This window comes from Camelus bactrianus, chromosome 15, assembly GCF_048773025.1.
Source record: "Camelus bactrianus isolate YW-2024 breed Bactrian camel chromosome 15, ASM4877302v1, whole genome shotgun sequence".
NCBI classification, from domain to species: Eukaryota; Metazoa; Chordata; class Mammalia; order Artiodactyla; family Camelidae; genus Camelus; species Camelus bactrianus.
Genome location: NC_133553.1, coordinates 30,273,011 through 30,299,651, shown reverse-complemented (window position 1 = coordinate 30,299,651; position 26,641 = coordinate 30,273,011). Strand labels below are relative to the sequence as shown.

At 44.5% G+C, this 26,641-nt stretch overlaps 1 protein-coding gene across 5 annotated transcripts in view; it reads right to left on the bottom strand.

Annotated features, from left to right (window-relative positions):
* EFR3B (EFR3 homolog B) overlaps positions 1 to 26,641 on the bottom strand; it is an 80,730-nt gene that overhangs the window by 44,831 nt on the left and 9,258 nt on the right. For 3 of the 5 annotated variants that reach the window (XM_074341759.1, XM_074341755.1, XM_074341756.1), the window contains exons 2-3: positions 1,913 to 1,989; positions 705 to 832 (exon numbers count right to left, since the gene is read on the bottom strand). In XM_074341759.1, the coding sequence (XP_074197860.1) occupies positions 705 to 832; positions 1,913 to 1,989 (205 nt within the window). Of the gene's footprint in view, positions 1 to 704; positions 833 to 1,912; positions 1,990 to 9,781; positions 9,845 to 21,260; positions 21,446 to 26,641 lie in introns of those variants that run through there. The other 2 variants (XM_074341758.1, XM_074341757.1) reach the window with 2 other exon arrangements.

The following is a 26,641-nucleotide window of genomic DNA, read 5'->3' as shown; positions in this document are numbered from 1 at the left end:
TCTTGCCTCAAACCATTTCGAGTCTCAGTAGCCCACACTATTCCTTATGTACTATATGCTACTAATATAAGAGTTCGAATCTTTTTACTTTTTAAAAATATTTCTTTTGGTTGTTCATCTTTTACATTTTGATGGTTTCTCTTTTATATCAAAATATTTAAAATTTTAAACCATTAAATCTCTTGGTCAGTCATTTTCTTTAAGATTCCTTCTCTCTTCTAAACATAGCAAGTCCTTCCCTCTTAGAAGATTGATGACTATTTCACTTAAGTGTATTTTTGATGGACAAATTACTAACTGTGTCTTCTCACTAGAATGTAGATGGTTCCTTCTTGGGTTTTAAGACAGTGAGTTGAATGAGGCAGGAAGAGTCTGATGAGGATAACGGCACATTCTGAGCTAGACAAACTTTTTAAGGCCCCAGATGGTGTGCGAGGGCTTCTGGATGGAGACGTGGGGGATAAAGGGATGCTCAGAGAGGTGCTCCTAGGAAGCCAACACCCCCTTCTTCCTGAATCTTAGCAAAGCATCGCGTTGGACCTTTTGGAAGAGCACAGGAACGCACTCCTCAGTGACAGCCCCCATTTTCTCAAGCTGTTCAATAGTCTGATCTATTATATTCCTAAAAGGATCCTACATTTTGCCCTAAAAATATAATATTATATAGTTTCTGAAAATCTCTCTCCCCCTCCCATACCACGTACCCATATCGATGACGACCCACGTCGCGGATGAGCCTCTCGGAGAGGTAGGCGCCAATACGATCGAGCTTTTCTGGGGCGGAGAGGGCGTAGAAGGTCAGCTTCTCCATGTTGGTCTTCACCAGGCCATCCTAGAAGACAGACCAGGCTCTCGGTGGCCATGCAATGGCTAGAAGAGTTCAAGTCTCAAGGGAAATGATCATTCAATTTAACCAGCATTCAACAGAGTGCCTATCATATATGTGACAGACATATGTGGCATGATTTCAGGGATACAGAGATGATTAAAACCTAGTTCCTGCTCACCAGGAACTCACAACTTAGCCCAAAGTGTGCTATCTATAAATAAAAATAGTGGATATAAATGTACATATGTGTGTGTGTGCATACTACAGGGATTTACACATGTATGTGTATATGTACATGAATGTGTAGATATGTATGCATGTGTGTATAGGGAGGGCCGTGTGTGTGTGTGTGTGTGTGTGTGTGTGTGTGTGTGTGTGAATGGATGACAAGGCTTCAATGAAAGCAACTGGGAATTAAGATGTATTGGATATATGACACCAACACACGAGCAGGAAGAAGGCAGCTCTGCAGCTCTCAGGGAGCTGTCCAGGGGATGCTGGAAATGGGACTCTCCACTACCCATCAAGGAGCGGTCATTGATTCCCCAAGAGCAAGTCAAGTACATCAGACCCCAACATTTTTGAACCACACAACCCATAATGCAGCGGGACTGTGGAGTGGTGCCTTGGAAGCCAAGAAGCCTGGTGTCCTGTGTGCACACCCGACACCTGGCAGACACCAGAGGGAGCATGGAGCAGACGTGGGCTCCAGAGCCAAAACCCAAGAAGGGAAGTGCTCACACTTAACAGCCAGGAAAGAGTACCATCAAGAGAGCTGGCTGCTCAAGGAACTATCACCCAGAGAGACATGAGTGAGAAGGATGTTCAGCAGCAGCACAAAGCATGCCAAGACAAACTTCCAGAGCCCTCTGCAGATTCTGACTTCAGAGTGGTCCAAAAAGCTTCTCAGTCTTCAGGCTCCCAACAGCTTCTGGCCATTGACCAGGGCTGTGGCCACAGTTTCGGTTCCTCTGAGTGGGTCCTGGGGTGGGGGGGGGGGCTGCCTCCCGTTGCAGCAGCCCCCAGGGCCCTGTGTGGGGTGAGAAGGTGAGAGGCACGATGATGGCAGGAGATGTGACCCACCTCAGGATCCTCTGGGAAGATGTTGTCAACCAGCCTTTTGTACCTGGGGCGCAGGGCTCCACAGCAGCCACATACACCTGGAACAGCAATGAGAAAAACCTGTGAGCCAAGCCTCCCTGGTCAGGCTGAGGGGACCAGGCCCCCCGCTTGTTAGAAACCAAACCCAAGCTGGAAACAGAATGGTCCCTCCCTCAGAGTGCCAGGGCCTTATCCTTCCAGGGCCTCATCCTTCCACAGCTTCCCCACCCCCACCTCCACCCCCATTCCAAGATGTGTCTTTCCTTCTTGGTGTCTTTTGCTTAGGGATCATGCACAAGTGCCAGCAGACCAGCATTTGTTCAGGAAGCCAGGGCATAGAGCACACACATGCATGCACACACGTATGCACACAGGTACACACATGTACACACACACACACAAGCATGCGCGCTCTGGGACAAGACTATATATAAAAGTGCCTCCTGCAGCCTAAGAATCTCCCGCGGTGTCCTGGGAGACAGATGCGGCTTGGAAGAGCGGTCGCTCTACCTACCCTGCCCCCTCACTGGCTCCCACTTCTTTTCTACTCCAGTCCTCAATCTCCTTTACCATCCTCTCCCCTGGGGCCATTTCCATTATAGAATGTTATGTGAAACTATGACAAATTAACATGGCCATTAATTATTCACATCTGAAAATACATCTTTACTGCTGCGAGACCATGGTGTTTGAAAACTGTGGTGTTTGGGAGCTGGAGGGCCCGGTGGGGGGACGGGCACCAGTCGATGGTTCTCAGTGCCAGCCCTCCCCCACCTCATGAAGTTTTCACCAGTCTGGGGCAAAATGAAAAACTGAGTATAATGTGGTACATTTCTAGAAAGCTGAACCTATTCTATTTAGAAGACTAACACGACCTCCTTCTTTGTATTCTGGTGCTGTGAAACGACGGTGTAGGAAATCAATGATAATAAGACAAACTTTGGGAAAATAAAAAGTGGACAAGCCTAGGTCCCACCATAAAAAGTCTTCAGTTGGAACCACTGTTCTTCCTCAACTGTTCCTCCCGATGCAGACACTCCCCGCCTGGCACATCCCAGCCGCACACTCACTATGTGTGTTGAGGTGGGGGGGACAGTGTGCCTTGGGGAAGGGAAGAAGGTGGCAGGGAAGAGTCTGGGAGCCTGGGAAAGTCCACCCCCTCAAAAAAAATAATTGGCTTCTCATTCTACCAATTAATGCTTAATTCTGTTTGTACAAACAGTCTACTTGAAAAGCAAATGGATCCTGGAAGGATCAAGCCTATGGATCATTCAAAAAAGAATGAATTACTTTAATGGGAATTACTTTAATCACACAAAGAGCTTTACTGTGGCCAGAAAAGCTGCTCTCAGGGACTGGGCAGGGGTGTGAGGCAGCAATGCCAGGAGGAGGAAGGACCTCAATCTGGGCTCCAGGGGACACTCGGGTGTTAGGGAACGAGTGTGTCCTGGGGGGCGCCCTGAGGGCAGCTTATCAGATTCATGATATCTAGGGACCCCCGGGGTCCCACCCACTCTGGGCACGGGGAGGATGGCCAAACAGGTCCACGGCTGCAGACCGGCCTCTAGGTTCAGTCTCCTGGGCTGGCCCGGCACTGGCGTCTCCTTATCTCCTCCCTGCCCCTGGCTGGAAGAAGGTGTTAGGGCCCCACCTGGCTGGCATCCAGGGTTATTTCTCATGACGGGACAGCTCCCTGGGGTCACGTTGCTCCTCTTGGGCCTCAAGGCCCAGGATTTAAACTTGCCCTCCTGCCCTCTGCCCAGGACAGCCGCCAGCTGCCCTCCCCTCTGCATCCGCCAGGCCCAGGCGAGCTGAGTCTTTGCACAATTGCTAGCTGGTCGATGCTCGCCGGTACATCTTACTGCGGCTTCCCCACTGACCACTTACTCAGCAATGGCAACCAAGGCCAAAGGAGGGCCAAAGGCCTAAGAAGTGAGAATCCCAGAACGTTCCTTCAGAAGATCAACCCTCCCTGGCTTGTGGGTCCAGGATAATAACTTGACCTCAACTCCTAGTCACTGCCCAGCCGCCTTCTCCAAGCTAGTGTCCCTGAACCTTCCTGACTCAATGCAAATGTGACACATCACGAGTGCACACAGCAGACCAGAGTCAAATGCTGTCAAGAGATAACGTAAGAGGCTCACTGGAGAGGATCCACAGGACTGGCCACTGGAGGGTGGCCAGGAGAGCGCCATCGTGTGTAACTAACAAGCATTCCTCACGAAAGGGTCTGAGGACAAACCTATGAAATCAGATACACCAAGTCTTCCTATTTCAAATTTGCAGGCATATTAGCTTATTAAAGCCCCTGAAAACTCCTAAGGTAAGGAAATTGACTTAAATTTGTTCAAATCAACATCTCCCCACTTTTCTCTGTTATAAATACCACTGCAATGAATACTTTTAATCTTCTTTTTTCAAGGTATATGTATTGCCTACTATGTGGGAATGGAAAGGTACACAATACTGTAAATGTAGTACATTGGAAGCAGTGCTAATTTTAGAGTTTAAGAAGTCCTAGGTTCAAGTCCTGTTTCTCCCATTTGATCTTTGAGACTCAGTTTCCTCATCAATATTATGAGAAGATTTTCCCTAAGGTACAATTCCTAATTGAAGTCCCAGGCCATTTGACATAGAATCTAGAAAGGGAGAAATCACCTTGAGTTCTGATGGTTGGGGGAAGGCTTCCCAGGAGAGGAGGGACAAGAAGATGGGGGCAGGATTCATGGAGGTGAAAAGGACAGTGGACACTTTACTCCTGTGCCAGGCGCTGGGCTAAAATACTTTATAGGCATCAACTCGTCCAATCCTTACAACAACCCTATGGGATAGGTTTTGTTTTTATCCCCATTTTACAGATGTGGAAGCTGAGGCACCAAAAGGTTAACCTGGCTAGAGCCTCACAGCTAATAAGTGGCGGACTAGGATTTGAACCCCCCAGGTCTACCTCTAGAGGCCACGATGTTCTTCACTACTATACCAGGGAAGGCATGCGCTAGCGCTCATCGAATTAGGGAAGGCTTATACCGAAGAGGAAGGACCACCAAGGCAGTGCATCTTGAAAAAAGACAGAATATGTCACCCCAAAATATGCCTCTTTGACATAAAGATTATCTCCAGCTGAAGTCAATTAAGCAGCAGCAAAAGGCAGAAAAAGCTCTCCCTTTTCTGCCTAAAGATGGGAAATAAATTCTCCTTTTACTGGAGACAAGAAGATTCTTCCTTTTAAGAAGTCACCAGAGGAATCTGCAAACAAACCTTGTGAAACTAACTCTTACCTTCCTAGTCATTTCTTCACCATTTACTACCCGTAGCCCAAACACCTTTGTCTGGTCAATTCTTCACAAATATATTGTTTCTTTGTCTAAAAGGTATAAAAGCTTCCTTCTCTGGTCACTTCTTTGGGTTATCCTCTTGTAAAGGCTCCCACACACATGCGAAAATTTAATCAGATTTGGATGCTTTTCTCCTGTTACTCTGTCTTTGCAGTTTAATTTTCAGACCCAGCCAGGGACACTAAGAGGGCCGAGGAAAACTTTTTCTTCCCTTACAGTTTCAAACTGTAACTGTACACTTGTCAACTGGGGAGCTTATTAAAACGCAGATTCTGTTCAGAAGATCAGGGTCAGGGCCTGAGACTCTGCATTCCCACCAGGCCCCAGGTGATGCTCATGGCCCTGGTCCAGGGACCACACTTTGGGTTTGCAAAACACCAGAGCACAGTAGCTAAGAATTTGGGCTCTGGGGTCAGACAGGCTTAGATTGAAATCCCAGCCCTTCCTATTTCTTACTGTTTGATCTTGAATAAGTTACTTAACCTAAATCGAAGTTCCCTCATATGAAAAACGAAGATGGTAATGGTTCCTTCCCAGGGGCTGTGGTGAGGATTAAATGATAACATCTCCCCAGCTCATCCTTTTCTAACTCCCTTGAAGCAAAGATACAGAAGACCAGGCTGAGGCCAGACTGAGGACAGCTTTGAACAACAGGCTGAAGAGTTTAGGTTTTGCCTAAGTTAACTGGGAGCTTTGGGAACCTCGTGAGCAGTGGGTGACGTCAAAGATCAGTCCAGAGGTGGCATGAAGGATGGGATTGGACATAGAAATTTGAGACAGAAGTGTGTGAATGAATCACCCCTGGTTGGGGGCAAACACCCGAACTGAGTGATGTTATCCAGACAGGAGAGGAAGGGGCAGAATCAGCAAGACCTGAGGGGTTCTGTGAGGAGGAAGAGGAGGAAAGTACGAAAGATGACTGTGGGCTTTCCTGAACAAGGACCAGAGGCCAGCAACCCCTATGACTGAAATGGAGGAGACAGAGGTGTCTGGGGCTGGGGGAGTGGGGACACCTAGGTGGGAACATCCAGGTAGTCGTGAGGCGGGCTCCAGCTCATGGGAGAGACCAGGGCTGGAGCTGGTCACTGGCCCTCAGTGACCACTGGTGCTGTGAGAGAGGACCTGATTGCTCCAGGCAAAAAGGGACGGGAGGAGCAGAGCCCCCCGAAGATGGCTGCCTTGTCCACTCCCTCTACCACTTTCTTCCTATTTCCCCACCCACTACTTTTCTATAAAGCCTTTTCCCTCTCTTTTTCTCATTTCTCTGCCCGTTTCTTAAGGCCCTACTGGGAACTTCATGCTGCCCACATGATTCCAGAAACATGCCCTTATTAGCACCCCCCCTAAAAATCAAAATTCCCTGTCTCAGTGATCTGATTATTTAATTCACAAGATGCTAGTAGCTGATCGATAGTCTTCTGAAGGGTATATGCATCTTTTAAATGTTATAGATAAACAAAATAATCTCTAACAGTTGAACCTTAGAGACATTTGGGTTGGGGGAGGGTATTTACATGAGAAAACCAGTATACAAATGTCTGCAAACTGTTCTGCTATGTTGGGCTCTGGAGCTTGTTTGCTTGCTTGTTTTTAACTCTTTACACACTCAGTTTTAAGGAAAATAAGGTAGGGAAGCAAAATTAATAGCCTTGTTTTTTTGTTTTTTGGGGGGTATCAGGGGGAGTACAGAAAAAGTTAATAGCTTTTTTGTTTGTTTTTAAGCAACCACACTAACTTTCAAAAGAAGATGGGGCAGACAACTATGAAGCCACATAACTGACAATGTCCTAATTTAAGGAAAGAAACACAAGAAAGGATTATTAGGGAAAATAAAGCCAAAGCTATTTACCATCTTATCTGCTCTACTTTAAAAGAAATGGATCATATAACTAAAGAGATTTTTTGTAATCTCAGCCAGAAGGCAGAATACCTTGAGAACCACTCCACACTTCCTGGGTAGGTAATCAAAGCAGCAGATAAAGGTCTGCTCTCTGATAAGGCATAGAGGGCTTGGTCGGGAGCTCCCGCTCTGCGTGCCAAAGTATCTGCTGAATGAAGAATGAGTGTGTGATTGAGAGGAAAGCAATCCGCATTTAGCAGAAGATCTCCAGGTGCTTGCAATTCTCCTAGGAGGACTCAGGGGAATGTTCCCTTTCTTCATATATATAAATAATGTTACATTTTATTTTATTTTTCAAAATGAAGGTACTGGGGATTAAACCCAGGACCTGATGCTTGCTAAGCATGTGCCCTACCACTGAGCTATACCTTCCCCTGGGAATGTTTCTATTGGAGAACCGTTGGCTTGAGTTCCTGAATCCTGCTCAGCCTGTCTTCTGGGGTTGCCACCACCTGTGGCTCTTGAAGCCAGGCTCACTAGGGCCAGTCTCCCTCTAAGTATGTGTATGGGGGATGGGGAGTGGGTAGCCTGGGGTCAGGGTTCCTTCTGCCCTGCCCCTGCCTCACTCCGGCCCGCTGCTGACCAGCCCCAAACCCCCCAAGCCCCGCTTGCTGGCTCCTGACTTGGCCTGATTGCTTATCAGAATCACCCTTGAGTCTCTGAGGAGGGGCCAGAGGTGATCCTCTGATTCTGACGCACAGCCAGGGTGAGAAGCACTGGCCCAGCTCTCTGCCTGGCAGCAGGTGATAACAGACCTCATGGCTGCTGGCAGCCTCCATGGACTCTGGACTGCTCATCTGGCAGCAAGGGTGTCCTCATGACTTCTACATACTGCAGCCCTGCTTCTCTTTTGCTCTGCTTGCCTGATCCTATTTCCTCGACTGATCTGTCCCCTTGATCACAGCTGCCCACTACATAGGGTGATTGGAGGTCTGAAAAAAGCAAAAAATTCTCAAACACTAAACACATCATGCTTTTCAACATCTAGGCCCACTTCCTCCCAATTCCCTATTTCGAACTCAGCATCATCTCCCAGGACCCCTGAGATACATTGTTACTTCATTTAGATATAGATTCCTTCCTCTTCCTCATCACTGCTCCATCCCCTGTCATGCTGATCTTTAATATCTAAAAAATGCAAGGGTTTACCACCTCCTCTACGCAAAGCACTTGGCCAAGCACTTCACAAATATTTTGTATAATATTCATAGTAATGCACTAAGGTATGTACCATTATTCTCATTTTATAAAGAAGCAGGATCCGAGAGGTTAGGTGCCCTGCCCAAGGTCACACAGCATGTGATTTTCTGCCATAAGGCTCCCCTAATTCTCCCATCACTTTCCCCAAAATATATCCTCAATAATTTCTCAGGTTCATCCTGTGCTCTCATCTGCCACAGCCACCTTGCCAGAACACCTACTTGACACCTAATATCCAGTCCTTATAAATGTCACTTGGCCAGTTTCCTTGCTTCAATTCATTCTCTAGGTAGTTTTGAGGCAAATCTTTGCTTGATTTAGTTTGCTTCACAGCCAAGCTGTTTGTATGGCTCACGGTTACATTAAATGTCAACCCTTCCACTTAGCATTCAACAGGAGCTGTCCTGAAACAGTGGGGTCATTCTGTCTTCATATCCTTCCTCCTGGCACAGCCCCTGTCCAGCCGCCAGAGGCCACATCAGAGTCCAACTGTGAGGAGGGCTGGGCAATCTGAGGGGCAGAGTAGGGTAACCATCCAGCCATGGACAGCCCCACAGCTGCAGATGAGAGGACATTCAGGTGACAAGGAAGCTAGAGATGGTGATGGAGCCTGATAGTCAGAGCCATGATCCTGGAGGCCTTGAAGTCATCACACTGAGTATGGGGTGAGGGGGGATGCTGGCATACCCTGGCACCTGCTGAGTCCTCCTTGGAAGACCTTCATTAATAACACCCCCAACTCTCAGCATTACTTTCCCCTCTGCCACCTAACTTCTGTATATCCTTTGCACTATATGAGCTGACACAGTCTTCCACCACTGCTTGCTCAGACTAAGTTATTTCAGGGACTCGTATTTTCTCCCCCCAGATAAACTGTAAATTCCTCAGGTCTCATTTCCTTCTAACTTCGGTACAGTATTCTGAGCCCAGCAGGACTTGAGGAAAGCTGTCATGACGTGTGATGCCTTTGATCAGCGTGAGATCCAGGGAAGTCACCTCCTCTCCTAGACCTTGGTTTCCTTTTTATAAACATCAATGCCAGTATCCCCATTCACCAAGAAAAATGCCTTTTTGCTCAAAATAGTTCATATTTATTTTCTTAGCTTTACAATTCCTTTGTAAAGGCAAGGGTTGGGCTTGTGTATCCCTACCAAAGCAAACTGAATTCTTTTTAAACAATTTACAATAAAATTTAACCAACAGCTAATGGCACAGACACTCCTTTCAAATGAATTGGAGGAAACAGAACAAAGTTCAGAGAGAAAGGGGTGTTAGATTCAAGTACCTCCTGTGAGGACCAGGTCTTGTGTCCAGCTGATGTTAACTGAACCTCAGCACTTTGTACAGTACTTGCTGGGTGGAGTGGGGAACAGGAGGAAGTTTAAAATATACAGGTTCTGCCATCAGAAAACTTACTCTCTGGTTGAGACGCATCCACATTTAAAGTTGATGATGTATCACAATGAGACTAAGAAGTCCATAAAACTGAAGAAATCTCTTGGAGTTTGATGAGTCCAGGAAGGCTTCCTGGAAGAGGTAAGACTGAGCTGGATCTCTAGGGGTGGAGAGAGCTGGTAAGAGCTGGTAAGTACTGGTGAATCCATGAAAGGAAAAATCAACAGCATTTCAAAGGGGAAAAATTTAAGAAAACCAAAAAGGTTTCCTTTGCTCTCTTTCCCTTTTTCCTTATTCCTGATTTTAAAAGGAATACATGCTTGTGTATATGTTTGTAAAATAGGAAAAAATTAAAAGGAATATAAACATCACTTATAATCACACTATTCATGATTAACTGTCAAAATTTTAATGTATTTGTTTTAGTTTTTATTTCTGTGTTTATCCATATTTTTTAAATATACACATAAAATTGGGATCATACAGTATAGTGTTAAAACCCATTTTCTTCTTATCTTGTGAGCATCTATCATCTCACTAAATATTTTTCAGAACCTCATTTTAATGGTTATTTACTATTCCATCTTTTGCCCAGGCCCTGATCTAATCATTTCTCATTGCTGTTTCCAATTTTTCATTATTCTGAATGATGCAGCAATTTGCCCTTGGTAATTACAGCCAGGAATTGTACAGGGAGAGCCTGGTTCAGTTTTATCCGTGGTAAGGAAATGATATGGTGCCATGTGGCTGCAGGGCCAGTAGTGCCGGGGAGGTGGCATCTGCTGGGGCCAGGACCTGGCTCTTGTTGTCCAGGGAAGAGTCGAGATTGAAAGACCAGGAGGAGGTGCTGACGCAAATGTGCTTGGAGAAGGAGGCAGAGTCCGAGTTTCTAGACAGATTTTATTGGAAATGGAATTAAACAGCAGCTGAATTCTCCCTGGGGAGACAGTTTGGACCAGACTATGTCTGAATTCACAGACAACAGTAGCTGTCTGTAGCCCAACCTTTTGGAACCCCCTCGCTTCCAATACGCTCAATGCTTTCTGGCCAATCTTGGTTAATCTGATTGCCACCTTAATTGAGGATGGGGATTTAAAAACAGAGAAATGTGCCCAATTGATTTAATTTCAGGGCTTCTATTCTTTACTAACTGTGAGCTTCCCTGGGCTTGAGTAACAGAGAAAAATGAACAGAATGTTTTCCCATTTCTTGTCTCTTGGAACCGCTAACAGCAGGAAAAAAATGTATCCCAACTTTTATCAGAAACCAGACAACCTGACTTCCAACCCCAGTTCCAGCTCTCATAAGCTGTGTAAATTTAGGCAAGGCTCTCTGTGCCTCGGGCTACTCATCTGCAAAACGGGCACAACAGAACTGACTTCATAAGGCTGTGGTGAAGGCTGTGGTGAAGATTAGATAAATTAACACAAGTGAAGTTCTTAGGACTTCTTGGCATATAATAAGCACTCAAAGAACATTAGCAGTTGTCATCATTGATATTATTATGATAATAATTATTAAAATCTTCCCTAACTTAGGAGACAGAGGGCAGGATAGAATAAAATGGAATTTCAGAGCAAGAATGATCCTTAAAGGCTTTTGGTTTTATTTTATACTTGTAGTGTGAAGCACAAATAGCACAACATTGTAAATCAACTATGCTTCAATTAAAAAAAAAATAAATCTAAATCCAAATCCAGGTAGACATACATCCCCTCTCGGATGCTCAGAGACGAATCTCTGAGTAGAAACACAACTGAGCAGGTGTCACCATGACCACCAGCAGCAGCTACGGTGTTTCCAGTTTGTCTGTGCCAGGCACCAGGCTGTTTCACCTGCGTTCATTCATTTACTCCTTACAGAAAGTCTGTGAAACCCCTACTGTATAGCACAGGGAACTACAATTTCTTGTAATAAGCTATAATGGAAAAGAATCTGAAAAATACATATGTATATCTATAACTGAACTGCTTTGCTGTACACCTGGAACTAGCATTGTAAATCATCTACACTTCAATAAAAGATAAAATTAAAAAAATAAAGTTAATGATAGAGTAGATCTGAACAGTTCTCATTACAAGGGAAAAAATGTTTTTCTTTGTAATTGTATAAGGAGATGGATGTTTAAACTTATTGTGGTAATCAATTTGCAATAGATATAAGTCAAGTCATTATGCTATACCCCTCAGACTTGTGCAGAGCTGTATGTCAATTATATCTCAATAAATCTGGGGAAAAGGAGGGGAAAAGTCCATGAGGCTGATACAATTAACCTCGTTTTGCAGTTGGCACCAAACCTAGGCTCTTATCTAATTTGTTGACGTGTAGAAACTAAAGCATGGAGGTCTTAGCCCTCAAATACCTCGCACTGTTGAGAGGCAAAAATAGAAACGAAAGTACACGCAACAAGAATGTGGAACATTCAATCAGGATCATTCTAATTAAATGTTACATGTCCACAGAATGGGATTGCTGAGGTAACTAGAGATGGGATGGGAACTTGTCAGAGGAGACTAATTTTGAACGTTATTTATAAGAGAAGGATTCCATTCAATTGTGAGAAAGAGGGCTTCCCAGGTAGCAAGAGGGAAGAAGGAAAACACAGATATTTCCTGAGAGCCTATTACATTATATGCCTAACCTAAGCACAGTTTTTAAAAAATCTCATGAGGTGTTGTCACTTTTCAGGTGAGAAAACCAAAGCTCAGAGAGGCTTGTTAATTTGCCCAAGATCACGCAGGGAGCAAGGAACAGGGCCAGGAACAGACAAGGAAGGCCCTCTGACTTTGGAGCAATGGTGTGTATAGAGATTTGAAGTGAGAGTAAATATGTCAGGCAGGGGATATAAAGCAAAAGAAAATTAGAAAAAGCTTAAGTAGAAAAAAAATTCCTAAGATAGATGATTAAAAAAAAGTTATGTATAATTGATGATGAAATCTGAACCAGGTCTGTGGATTGTACCAATGTTGATTTCCTGGTATTGATACTGAGGGAGGCTGGGGGAGAAGGGTGCAGGGGCCCTTCCTGTACATTTCTTTGCAGTAACCTGTGAGTCTGTATTTCAAAATAAGAAGTTTTTTAGAAGGTGGCATATAACAAGGCAGAGTAGACCTCCTCTGAGTGGAGGTGGTACCTGGCAGAGGACCTTGACGTAGGACTCTGCCTGCTCCTGAGGGCACAAGAGCCAGTGTCATGCCAGAGCCTTCCCACAACCCCTTTCGGGGCTCTTACAGCCTAGCTGGACAGAAAAGACACAATCAGCAAATAAAATATAAGCCGGCCTGGGTGCACTGATGTTTCTCAAGGAAAGTTTCATGTGTTACAGCGACTCAAAGGGAAGTACATGCTCCTTAGGCTGGGTTGGTTAAGGAAGACTTCTCAGGGGCAGTAGAATTTAGGCAGAGCCTTTAAGGATGTGTCAGGGAGGAGGAGGTGCAGTCCAGGCAAGAGAAACCGTTCAGTAAAGGATTATGTGTAGACGTAGTTGTGGAACTCAAGCTTGCCTGGGAGCTCTTTGGCATCTAGCTATCAGTGTAGAATGGGCATTCAATAAAACTGTTGAATAGTTTAAAAAATATTCACAGGAAACAGTTTTTAAAGATTCATCCTCAGTATTGTCAGTCCAAATAGGAATTATATCACAATGTAGATACAGTTTTGTGTTCTATAGCACAGAAAGAACACACTTTGGAATTAAGCAAAACTGGGACTATGGGCTGTGTGACCTCAGATCCAAGCCCTCTGCTGGTTTCCTCATCTGTAGGAAATGAGCAAAGCACCTACTGTGAGCTGGCACACAGCAGGTGCTCCATATATGTGAACGCTCTGGTCTCTTCATCTACTTCATAAGTATTTTTCCTGTTGCTGAATTGTCATCATAATTATCACTGTTAATGTGGCTTAAAATTCCATGGAGAAGACCTATAATCATTTCCTGAATGGCTTCTGTATTATTTGACACTCATCTTGTTTATACTTTCATGCTATTAAAAATAACATTGAAATGAGTGTGTATACATTACAGCTTTTTTCACTTTCTGGATTATTTCCTTAGGATAGATTTCCAAAAACTGAGTCAAGAGGTATGAATATTTTTAAGGCTCAAGAATTTGAACAGCCTCTTCAGGGACAGGAATGGCTCAGGGTAGATGGAGAGGAGGTTCCAAGCAGAAGTCTTGCGAGTCCTTAGGGCACAAGAAGCTCTGACCTCCTGGGGAAGGACTCCGGACTTTATCTTGCAGGTGAGGGACAGCTGTTTGAAGGTTTGTTGAAAAGGAGGGGTGATGGACATAGAAAACAAACTGTGGTTACCAGGGGGAATGGGTTTGGGAGGGATAGATTGGGAGTTTGGGATTAACAGATACAGATTACCATATATAAAATAGGAACTATACTCGATTTCTTGTAATGAGCCATAATGGAAAATAAACAGAAAATATATACACGTATATATATGTTTATGTATAACTGAATTGCTTTGCTGTACACCTGAAACTAACATTCTAAATTGACCACACTTCAATAAAAAATAAGAAAACAAAGTCTATCATCTCAAAAAAAAAAAGAAAGAAAGAAAAGAAAAGGAGGTGTGAAAGGATGCAACTAGTGTATTCTAGGAAGACCCATCAAGAGTAATGGGGGACGAGAGTATAGCTTCAGTGGTAGAGTGTGTGCTTAGCATACACGAGGTCCTGGGTTCAATCCCCAGTACTTCCATTTAAATAAATAAAGAAACCTAATTACCTCCCCTCACCAAAGACAAACAAAAAAGACTAATTGGGCCATTTGAACCTGAGTTTAGAGACAACAGAAGAAGGAAAGCCATCAAGAAAAGGAGCTGGCACCAAGACACAGGGAAATGCAGGCAGTGGGAAATGAAAGAGAAAGGAAGAGCCAGATGGGCCAAACCTGCGTAAGAACAGCCCGTGGCTGTGACTGACAGCACAGAGAGGGGGCAGGAGTCCAGAGCTCCGAACTAGTGATGGAGATGGGGATGCTTTCCCACCCCTCAACCCCACCCCACCCCAACCCCCGTCCGTGGTGACACACTAACCACACTCGTCCTGGAAATGGGATTAGAAGCTCTTCCCACCACTGTGGGATGAAAGTATCAGTAATATCACATCACCCTAGAGATGTGCAAGGCTTGGGACCAGCCAAGAGAAAGAAGGTAGGTTGGGGCCAGAGTCTGAACATTGCCCAGTAAAATCAGTGCACCGAAGGCTGATTACAAACCTGGAGGGCAAATAACGGAAGAAGCCTTCCAGCATCCGCACTGTACTGTCAGATGTCTAGTAATCACAGGCCCAGGATACACTACCACCATGACGTCTGTAAACAAAGGAACCTAGAGAAACTTCGCCAGCTGGCTGAAATGCATGTGAATAAATAATTTAAGTGCTAACCTCATTGGCATACTTTTAAAGACTAGGTGACAGCATGGAAAAAATTTCTAGGATGAAGTGTTTAATGAGAACGGTATATATGTGGATATACTAAACTATATCCACATCACGGCCCTAAGCTATGATAATTATGATTAAATTAGGACAGGGTACAAGGAGAAAACAGTTTGAGCTGTTGAAGTATCAAACCACCATCAGTTTTCTCCTTGTCTTCATTTTCATGAACGCTGTATGGATATTTGCAACCCCTCTACCCCGACTTTACTTGTCTACAAGCCTGGTGAGCAGGGTCTGTTCCCCCTGAGCCTCTGGCCCCCTTACCTGTGCTCACTTCTCTCCTCTCCCATTTCCCCAGTTCTCTGCTGCTCACTGGCCGCTTTCTGCTCCTGGCTGTGGTGGGACATTTCTAATTCAAAGGATGCTATGGGCTGTTCACCACTTCCATCCTCGATTTTCTGTCCCAGCTCAGCCATCATTAACGCCCCCAGGGTTGAATTTTAAATCACCATTGGGAAAAAACTTGGGGTGGAATCTTTAATAATTTTTACTTAAGCATGCTTTGAAATTGGTGGGGGAAAGAACTGCGTAAGGCCACTGCATACTGTGGCCACCAGAAGCAGGCAAGCACTTTTCTCCTCACGTTAATTTACACTGACTCCCAGCCATTCCCAAGGCCTGGGCTTCCTTTTTCTCATTTAGACAGTGACTCAGGTACAGATCATACAATGAAACTTTGCTTTACTTTGCTCCACACTCAGGAGCAAATGCTCGCAAATACATGGACCTTTAAACCCAGTTATCTTATATTTGTGCCCCAAGATGGGTCTAATGAACATGGTTCCAGAAATCTAACTCACATGTGGGGCACTCAGCATTACAGATTGCCCTCAAGTCGGCACTGAACTCAGCTCGCAGATGAATGCTGTCTGTGTCTGTCATCTTTCAGCTGTTATTAATGTCTTAGTATATTCAGAGCTCATCACAGTCTGTTTGATAAAAATCTAGGTTTCAGCTTCTCAGCATGGGGAGTGAAAACAGAGATCAGAATAGAATACAGCTGCCAGCTTCCTACAAAATGACAGTAATAATAATAACAGGTCCCCTTCACTGTCCCAGACGCGGGGGCTGGGAGGGCATGTCGGCCCGGACCCTACATGCTCGGGCTGGGAGAACCAGGGCTGGGAGGACCACAGTGGAATATCAGTACTTTTCCTCTCCTTGGTTCAGAAATCCCGTTCTCAGTACCTGCACCTGCTCATATGCATAGAGAAGCACATAAGAATGGATTGGTGACTTTGTTTGGAAACAACCTAAACATTTATCAGTAGAGGACTGATAACTAGACCAGGGACTATCCATGCAATGGACACTGCAGCAGCTGAAATGCATAAAGCAGAGCTAAGGGCATCACTCTGACAGCTCTTCAAACACATTGTTAATTTAAAAGCAGGCTGCAGAACCTCTATGGAAAACAGAATGGAGGTTCCTTAAAACACTAAAAATAGAATTACCGTATGATGCAGCAATCCCACTTATGAGCATATATTTGAAGAAAACTCTAACTCAGAAAGACACATGTACCTCAATGTTCATAGCAGCACTATATACAATAGCCAAGACATGGAAGCAACCTAAATGTCCAACAACAGATGAATAGATAAAGAAAACGTGGTATATTTATACAATGGAATATCACTCAGTCATTAAAAAAGAACGAAATAATGCCATTTGCAGCAACATGGATGGACCTAGAGATTATCATACCAAATGAGGTAAGTCAGACAGAGAAAGGCAAATACCATATATCACTTATACATAGAATCTAAAATATGATACAAATGAACTTATTTACAAAACAGAAACAGATTTAAGACATAGAAAACAAATTTATGGTTACCAAAGGGGAAAGTGGGGTGGGGGAGGGATAAATTAGGAGTTTGGGATTAGCAGATATAAACTATTATTTATAAAATAGATTAACAACAAAATCCTACGGTACAACATAGGAAGCTATTTGACATCCTATGATAAACCATAATGGAAAAGAATATAAAAAGAATACATACATAATTGAATTGCTTTGCTGTATACCAGAAACTAGTAACACAATATTGTAAATCAACTATACTTTAATAAAAATTTGTTTAAGAAGGAGGCTGCCGAACACACATGGCATGATGCCATTTGTGTGCAACACTCACTGGCCAGACTTGGCGCTTATGTAAGTATGTGTGTAAAATAGGCTGTAACTGCACAGAGACCTGTAAGAACACACAGCACAGGGTGATCAGTGGTTACCTCTAGCATGGGGCCCGGACCGGGAGGCCTAAGGGATGAGACAGCAAGGTAGCCACCAGTTACTCATTGATATTTAAATTAAATAAAATTTAAAATTTAGCTCCTCGGACACACTAGCCACATAGTACATGTCCAAGAGCCACAGCTGGCTAGTGGCCACCTTATTGGACAGCACAGATATAGAATATTTGCATCTTTGCAGAAAGTTCCTTGGATGGCTCTGACTTAGAGCTTTAGTTTTTATTTGAATTTTCTCCCCCCAACAGAAATGTTTTATGTACTCCTCATTTAATTTAAAATAAATATAATTTTTAATGTTTCTCTCATTTTCTCTTCAGGATGAAATGCCTCACAAAATCTAACAGGAACAATTTTCTGCTGAAAGATTTGGAATCCAAGAATTTCAAACACACACACACACACACACACACACAGAGGGACTGTTTTCTGTACTTGCTCAGCTCAACTTGGGCCTTGCTGGAGCTGATTAAAGACTGAAGAGTCATCTCATTTATTCATGCACACATGCTGGCATGCAACACAAATGCATCGAGTCCATTAGACATAGATAAAAAAAAATCTGGAATGCGTGATTCCCCCTCCCCTTGGGAATGTGCTCAAGCCACAATAACAAAAGGATGAGTGTCACTTGAGTCAGAGAGGCGCGTGCTGGGACATCAGCGGGGGAGGTGTCATTTCCGTTTAGATGCTTCTCAGTAGAAATGAGGTAGAGACAACATGTTCACAAAGAGAAGGGAGGGCTTTCCAGGCAGTGGGAACAGCATCAGCAAAAGCTTGGAGGAGCCAAGTCCAAGGGAGCATTCGGAGAGCAGTCAGTGGTCCAGTTTGTCCAGGCAGTGCGAGGGAAGCTGGGGAGTTAGGGAAAGGCCAGGTGCTGAGATGCCCTCAGATGCCAGACCAAGATCAGAGAACCATCATTATACTAAATAACAACCACGGTCACCTTTCATTGTGACTTAGAATGTGTAAGGAACCTACTGCCGGGGGATAGATGGGTAGGGCATGGCCAGGAGGCTATGGAGAATGTGACTGTCCTGGCAGAAGAGCTAGACATGTCCCTGAACCTGAGGTCCAGCTGGAGGTGTGGAGAACTCGGGGGAGTCACACTGGGTGGGTGTGGAACATCAGTGGGCAGAGCATATTCAGTCTCTAGCCCGCAGTGAAGTGGAAATCAGTGGAAGGGGAAGTCAGGAAGGAGCAGAGGCTTCTGACTTGTGCCTCACCGGCCCCAGAGCCAAGTGATGACATGTGGGATCAGAGGACAGAGATGGGGTGGGCTGAGTGCAGGCTGACCTTGGCGTGTCTCCCTCCCTTTACTCGTGAGGCCACCAGAGCTGACAGCGAAGGAGGAGTGGAGGGGCTTTCCAGGGGCGACATTAGAGGCAACAACAGCAGCCTGACAGCATCTGCACACACAGCGCCCACAGTCACAGAGGGAGGCGAGGACCCGGAGGGCACGTTGTCACGGCAGTTTGAGGGGGCAGGTGGGTTTCAAGAAGTGAGGCGGTTAGGAGAGGGAAAAACAGCGAGAACTAAGAAGGCGAAGGCAAACAGCTCAGCACTTAGACCTCCACTGGTGACCTTCTGGGCTGGTTTCAGTAGAGAAATGATCTTGAAATCTCAACTAGAGGGAGTCAAGCGGGGAATGACTATTAAGGGAAGAGGAGAGGCGTCATCTCAGTTTCCATGACTGCTGGTTCAGAAGCATCAGAAAATAGTATATGAAACACTGATTTAAAAACAACCAGCAACCCCGGCAGCGCTTGGTCGGCCTCGGCACTGAGGCAGGGGTCACGTGGCTTTGGCAGGCTCGGCCCTGCACATGTGAATAATGGAGCAACTCCGGGCTGCTTCCCATATCAGAAGCAGCACAGACCCCCGGGCCGGGGTGAGCTCCAGCCCTGAAACCTTCTGCTTCCAGAGTGGCCTTAGGACCCTGGAGGTATTCTGTAGCTTCAATGATAGAATTACCCTTAACAGTTAGAGCATTGTTGGGACCTTATAATTTAATGGATACTCACTTCATAAACACTGCTTATCAGTATAAGCAGTGTACTGGTTACATATATGGAAGGAAGTCCTTTACAACCCAAGGAAATCCGAATAAACTGATCAAGTTTGTGGTGGGTAGGGGGTAGTTAATGCTTATGTGCACAGCTGTCCGTCAGGTGTTTTGAGCTCATGGTGAGAATTCATTCATCTGAAATTTATCCGTCTGACTACCTAATACTTGGCACTTTGAGGCATTTGACATATTTTTTTAAGAGCGTATGAAGCATGGGGGAATAAGAAGGTTTCCAATGGATAACTCTTGCCCTCAACAAGTTTGCAGCACAGAGAATAGAATCCACCACATGAAAACAATACAGTGTTAGAAATTTCACTGGTGATTTGGTTTAAGTTTGGAGCTAAGAACTAGAAATCAGGACTTAGGATTTCCAACACATTGATGCTTTCCCTCTTCCCATAATATGTCCGGTTTCCTACTGCGATCACCAGGCAGCCTATAAAAAGCAGGGTTACTCACCTCTAGCTCTCCAAATGAACACAGTGTCAAATATAGAAACTGGAGGAAGCTTCATTGTTATGGAGCCAAAATGATTGAGAGCAAGTGTGAGGGCTGTAAATATACAGATGAACTAACAGATTTAAGAAGCAGACTCTTAAAGGCTAAGATTCCAAGATCAATCATTCAAAAGTCCAAATATATAATCAGAGCGTCTGTCACAGTGGGAGCAGTGGTGCCGGAACACAAAACAGGCACCATGCCCAGGGCTGCTAAAAGATAAAGCCAGGGCCCTGGTGACCACAGTGCCAGAGGGAAGTTTCAGAAGAATCACTTTTGAGATGCAAAACAGAATTAGGAGCAAGCACCAGAATTCTGCAAAAGAAAAAAAAAAAAAGCAAAACAAGTGCTAGGTTGAGCCACACTAAAAAACTCCAAGTAAGCAGCAGGCCAGGCACAGCCAAGACCCATTTTTAAGGAGGCAGTTTCAGCATGCATGGGCATTCTGGGCATACCTGCATGGGGGAGGAAGTCCCTCCAGCAGGTCCTGCCCACGTTGCAAGAAGCAAAAAGCAGATAGACTGAGAAAGCAGCTAAGCACAGTGGATCTCTGAACGCAGAAACCCAGCTGGCCAGGGATAGCTCCTTAAAGAGCTCTAACTTGAGGCGTGGAGACTGCTTCCTCCAAAGCAGATCCTCAGCCTCTGGGGAGGGTGGCTCTGTTACCACTCTGTCATCATTAAAAAGGATCTGCTGGTAGTAAAGTACGTATTATGACCTCTCCCCCACTAACGTCAACATCAGCTAACAATAAGCTCTCCTTATGCGTCAGGAATTGTAGAGAGGTTTGAATGCATTGTTTAATTTAATCTTCCCAGCAGCACTAAGGTGGGGTCTAGGTCCCCATTTTACCGATGAGGAAAACGAGGCTTAGTGCAGTTAAAAAACTCATCCAAAGTCACACAACTGTTCCCTGGGATAGTGGGATTCAAACCCAGGTCTATCTGACTCTAGGGTCTTCACACTTAACTCTGGGGCTGCAAAGGAGACACTCAGATTTACTCGTTTCCATGTGCTATCAGGAAAAAAAAAAGTCCATTTTTCATTAGGGAGATGTAGGTCTTTGTGCAGAGATGTCACAAGCCAGCACATTATTAAGAAACAGGTGAATAATAAGGCCATTAAAGGCTATGAATCCTTCGGAGAACGTCATCACTGCCAGGTCACAAAAGCCCCAAGGAGGAAATGGAAATCAATCCTGCACACGTACCTGGACCTGCTCAGCCATCAGCTGTGACTCTGCTGGTACTGAGGCGAGGCTGAAAGCCTGGTCAAACCGAGCTTTGCTCTGTCCAACTAGAGTCAGCAATGCCAAAGGCAGTGCTCAAAAGGCCTTACACCAGATGGCCCTCTTTATGCGCCCTCTGCCCACTGCCCTGCCAGCACCATCAACCTCCCAGCTGCTGACGCCAGGCTGGACTTCCTGGGTCAGCCTCCTCCACTCTCTGCTCAGCACATAAGTTTTCTAGCAGCATGCGCCCTGAGCAGCAGCTCTCAATGAGCTCTTTTACTGGGGTGCTGGGGACAGTGTTGGGCTTCGGGTAAGAGCCCTGGTGCTGGCTGGCACAGGTCCCTGGCTGGCTTCTGGCACACCGGCTGCCAGAGATGCAAAACAGACCCGTGATTGTTTGCATGCATGTTTTCCCCTTTCCCTGGGTTTCCTGCTGTCTTATCACAATATAATTAACGTGCAGTAGATGCACAGATCTTACCAGTTCAGTGCCTTGAGTATTGGCAACTGTTTATACACTTGTGTAACCAGCACTCAAAAAGACAGAACGTTTGGGATGCCCTCAAAGAGTTCCCCTTTCCAGTCACTCCCCTCACACAGCCACTACCTGATTTCTCATTTTTATCAGCAGAGTTGTTTTTGCATGTCTTCTTGCCTAATCATGTCTAAAACATAATTAGAAGATGTTAGATAACCATCCACAGATCTTGGACGATGAAAAACACTTTTTCATCGTCTTTTGATTATATTTATGTTCTGCCATTAAAACATATGCTCACTCTACAAAATGTGAAAAATAACCAAATAGTTTTTAAAAGAAAAATTTTAAATCATCTGTGATCCTATCACCCAGAAATAACCACTGTCATTGTTCTAGTGGGCTCGTTTCAGGATAGTACACACACATTGATGATAGGCTGGCTCTCTGGTGTGGCATTAGCTTTTTTTGTAAATAAATAAAGCATGTTGCTGCTGACCTCAGTTAGCCATTCAGAGCTGCCTATGTGAGAGGCAGCTCCATTAAAAATCAACCTGCAATTTCAAGCACCAACCCTTGTGGTTCCTTTGGGGCTGAATTTCTGAGTTCACCATTTTGTTTTCTGCAGTGGAATATGTCTGGCAGTCCTTTTCCCACTGGCAGTCACATGGACCTCTCCTGGTACCCCAGTTTCACTGCTCAGAAGGACAGCGGCTAGCTCCTTGAGACGCACCTCCCCCTGCAAGGTGAATGATGCATTTGCCATTAAATCAGACCATCTGTAACATAACCTCCAAACTTGATCATCATTCCTCCAGCCACTTTCACAAAAATGTAGTAACAGACATGCCCTCATACATAAAATCTTACATAAAATTTCCTTCTTTGGGGGGAGGGTATAGCTTAAGTGGTAGAGTGCATGCTTAGCATGCACAAGGTCCTGGGTTCAATCCCCAGCACCTCCATTAAAAATAAATAAATAAACCTAATTACCTCCCCCTCACCCAAAAAAATTCTAAAAAAAAAATTTTCTTTCTTTGAAAAATGTCATTTTAATGACATTCTTAATTTAAGTTGGGATTCTAAAGATCCCAAGAATATGATGAGGTCTGTTTCTGGGTCTCCTTTTATCCACACCCCAAGCAATAAGGTGACTGAGAGGTCATCAGCCCAGCCTGATTTATGCTCTAGAACTCTTTTCATCTTGCAAAACTGACACTCTGTACCAATTAAATAACTCCCCACACCCATCCCCTCAGTCCCTGGTAACTTCTATTCTACCTTCTATGAATTTGACTACTCCAGGTACCTCATATAAGTGAAATCATACAGGTTCTGTCATTTTTGTAACATTTTTGTAATATTTCATTTAGCATAACATCCCCAGGGTTCATCCATTTTGTGGCATGTGTCAGGATTCCCTTCTTCTTTAAGGCTGAGTAATATTCCGCTGGGTGTATATCCCACAGTTTGTTTACCCATTCATCTGTCAATATATATGCTTAGGTAGTTTCCACTTTTGGCTATTTTGAATAATGGAAGTATGTGTGCAAATATCTTTTTGAGGTCCTGCTTTCACTTCTTTTGATATAAATTCAGAGACAGGATTACTGGATCATATGATAATTTTGCTTTTAATTTTTTGAGAAACTGCCATTCTGTTTTGCATAGTGGCTGCACCATTTTACATTCCAACCAGCAGTACATAAGGGTTCCAATTTCTCCACACCCTTGCACACTCTTGTTATTTCCTGTTTTTTTGTTTCTTTGTTTTGTGTTTTTGGCGGGGGAGTGGCAATTAGGTTTGTTTATTTATTTTTAATGGAGGTACTGGGAATTGAACCCAGGAACTCGTGCATGCTAGGCTTACACTCTACACTGAGTTATGCCCTCCCTGCCCCATTTCCTGGTTTCTTGATAATAGCCATCTTAATTGGTGTGAAATTGTATATCACTGTGATTTTGATTTGCATTTCCCTGGTAATTAGTGATGTTGAGAATCTTTTCATGTACTTCTTGGCCATTTGTATGTTGTCTTTGAAGAAATGTCTATTCAAGTCCTTTGCCCATTTTTAAATCGAGCTGTTTCTCTTTTGTCGAGTTGTAGGCTTTCTTTATATACTCCGTATAAAAACGTGATTTGCAAATATTCTCTGGGTTGCCATTCCAAGGGTTGCCTTTTCACTCTGTTGATAGTGTCCTTTCATGCACAAAAGTTTTAAGTTTTGATGTAGTTCAAGTAATAACGGTGTTTTACATGAGTCCATTTGGAATAGAAATGAATAGTGTTGGGAGAAAAAAAAACCCAGACCTGGTTCTTTTCTTAGTTATGCCATTTAATGAGCTGGATGATCTCAGACAAGGCATTTAATTTCTCTGAACTTTATTATCCTTATCTGAAAATGGGAGCGGGGAAAAGAGTACCTACCACACAGGCTTTTGTGAAATGTGAATGTAAGTGAGCAAGAATCTGGTGCCCAGCACCTGGAAGGCACATGCCTCTCACCAAAGCTTGCCTGGCGTACTTGTCAGTGTGCATCATTCCATTCAAGGACCCCAGCACATTTGGAATGAACAAAGGGATCATCACCCCGGTCTTATCAGTGAGGAAATGGATGCATGGCGAGGTTACATGAAGAACCGAGACCACAGTGCCCGCATTACCACCTAGATTTTTGGGAAACTCCTGCTGTGGATGCACCCCCCAGTCCCTGCTGTTTTACCCACGGGATAGACCAGTCACCCCAACCCATTTGCAGACGTAAGAACTGGGAAACCCTTAAAGACCGTCCAGTCCAGCTCTCCCAACTTAAGGATGGTGAACACAAATGAGACGGAGGTTGAGAATCTTGCCCCAATTCACACAGCAACAGAGCCTGAGTCAGCCCTGATGGCCCGCCTTCCCCCTCCAGCGCAGAAGTGAATGTCCTTGAGAAAGCAGACGGGAGGCGCTGTACGCCGTCCAGCACCGCCCACTCCTCTCCGGAACACTCAGCCCTGTTCTCCTCCAGGCGCATTGTCGGGGGAGAGGAGCGCATTCCCAGCAGCGCTGGGGAATAGCTGTGGGCTGAAACTTCTCAAGACAGTTGGAAGGTCAGATGTGTTTACTATATTCAGCAGCCATGGGGCCCAGGCCTGCTGGGAGGACCAGGCCCTCCCAGGGCTTTGAGGGAAGCAAACGGATGACCCTGGTAGTTTTTCTCTTTTCTACTCTGTCGGTATCCGCCGAGGTCACATACTTGCTATTCCATACGGTGCCCACAAATGGAAGGCACACAAGGCTGCAGGGTCCTTTATCCAGGCATGTTCAGCCAGGTGCTTCCAAGTAACGAGAAACAGACATTTCATTGCCTTTGCCTCAAACCTTTTCATCTTTCTTGTTTTGTGAAAGAATAGTGTACAAACGATATGAATGGAAGTCAAAATAAAGATTTACCCATAATTACGCCACTAAGTGACCTTCCTTTTCAAAGAACATGATTGTAGCATTTATTCTGAGCCCCACAAAACAAGAAGGGAATACGTAAGAATGACTCTCTAACTGCCCAGTCTCACCAGTAGGCAAAGTGGCTGTTGTCATGATGAACACATTAAAGTCTGGAGGAAAAGCCAAATGGTTATATTCTGGCATATTCTTTATTCTATACAAAATTACGATCAATGTGGGAAGGCAGAGCAAGATGATGAAAAAGTATTGTCACTCTAGGATTCTCTCTGGCCTTAAAGAGATTCCCCAGCCTGTCATCACTGGTACCCTGGAAAAATGGGCTGCTAGGCATGTATATATGGTTGGGTGAATGATACATACAATTATTTTTTTAATGGAGGTGCTGGGGATTGAACCCAGGACCTTGTGCATGTTAAGCATCACTCTACTGCTGGCCTATAGCCACCCTCCCATATAATTACAGTTCAGTACAAACACCTGAGCTCTTACTACAACCCAAAGATCTCTCCTAGATGCTAGGAAAAACAACGATGACAACAGAGGTTGTGCCCTCAAGAGGTTCACAGATTTAGTCTGCAAAGAAGTAAGTGACATTCCGTGTGACAAATAAATGACAAAAATAACAGCAAAGTGTAAGAAACAGTGGGGACACAAAGAAGGCTTGGCAAAGGCTGCAGAGCTCCAGATTTTTTCAGCATCCATCCTGTGTGATCCTGCTCTAGAAGCACACCTCCTGCACAAGTAGTGAGAAGCCAGGAGGCGCTGGGAATGCATGGCTTTATTACAAGCCATTCCTTTCGAAGAGATCTTCACCCAAGGTTCTACAAGTGTTCTTGTAACTTAGGGATTCTTTATCGTATTATTTATAAATGTTATTTCAAGTATTAGTCACCTGAAAAGGAAGTTGGAACATGGAGAGAAGTCTCTCTGAATGGTTATGACGAAGCTTGGAGCCCTGCCAAGCTAAGAATCTAAGACTCCTGGTTCCCATATGCTTGAATGTATTTGGGTCCTTCTGTAGGGTAATGAGAAAGTTAGCATTTGAACCCAGGAATCCTAATTCTCAGATTTACAGGCAGACTGCAGGACATGCATTAGGTCACTGAGCTTCACAGTCCTCATCAGTACCCATATTCCTAGATGTAAAGCCACAACTAAACTATGTGAAAGCTACTAAAATATTCAGTTTGGAATTCTTCTCTTGTGGTAAAGCTTGCTGTTTGACATAAGGCACTTACAACTGCCATTAGGTACAAAAGCAGTGGGGTTTATGCTATGTCTTTTTTTTTTTTTAATTAAGTCTAGCTGGTCTACAATGTTGTGTTAGTTTCTGATATATAGCATAGTGGTTCGGTTATATATATATGTGTGTGTGTGTATTCTTTTTCATATTCTTTTTCATTATAAGCTATTACAAGGTATTGAATACAATTC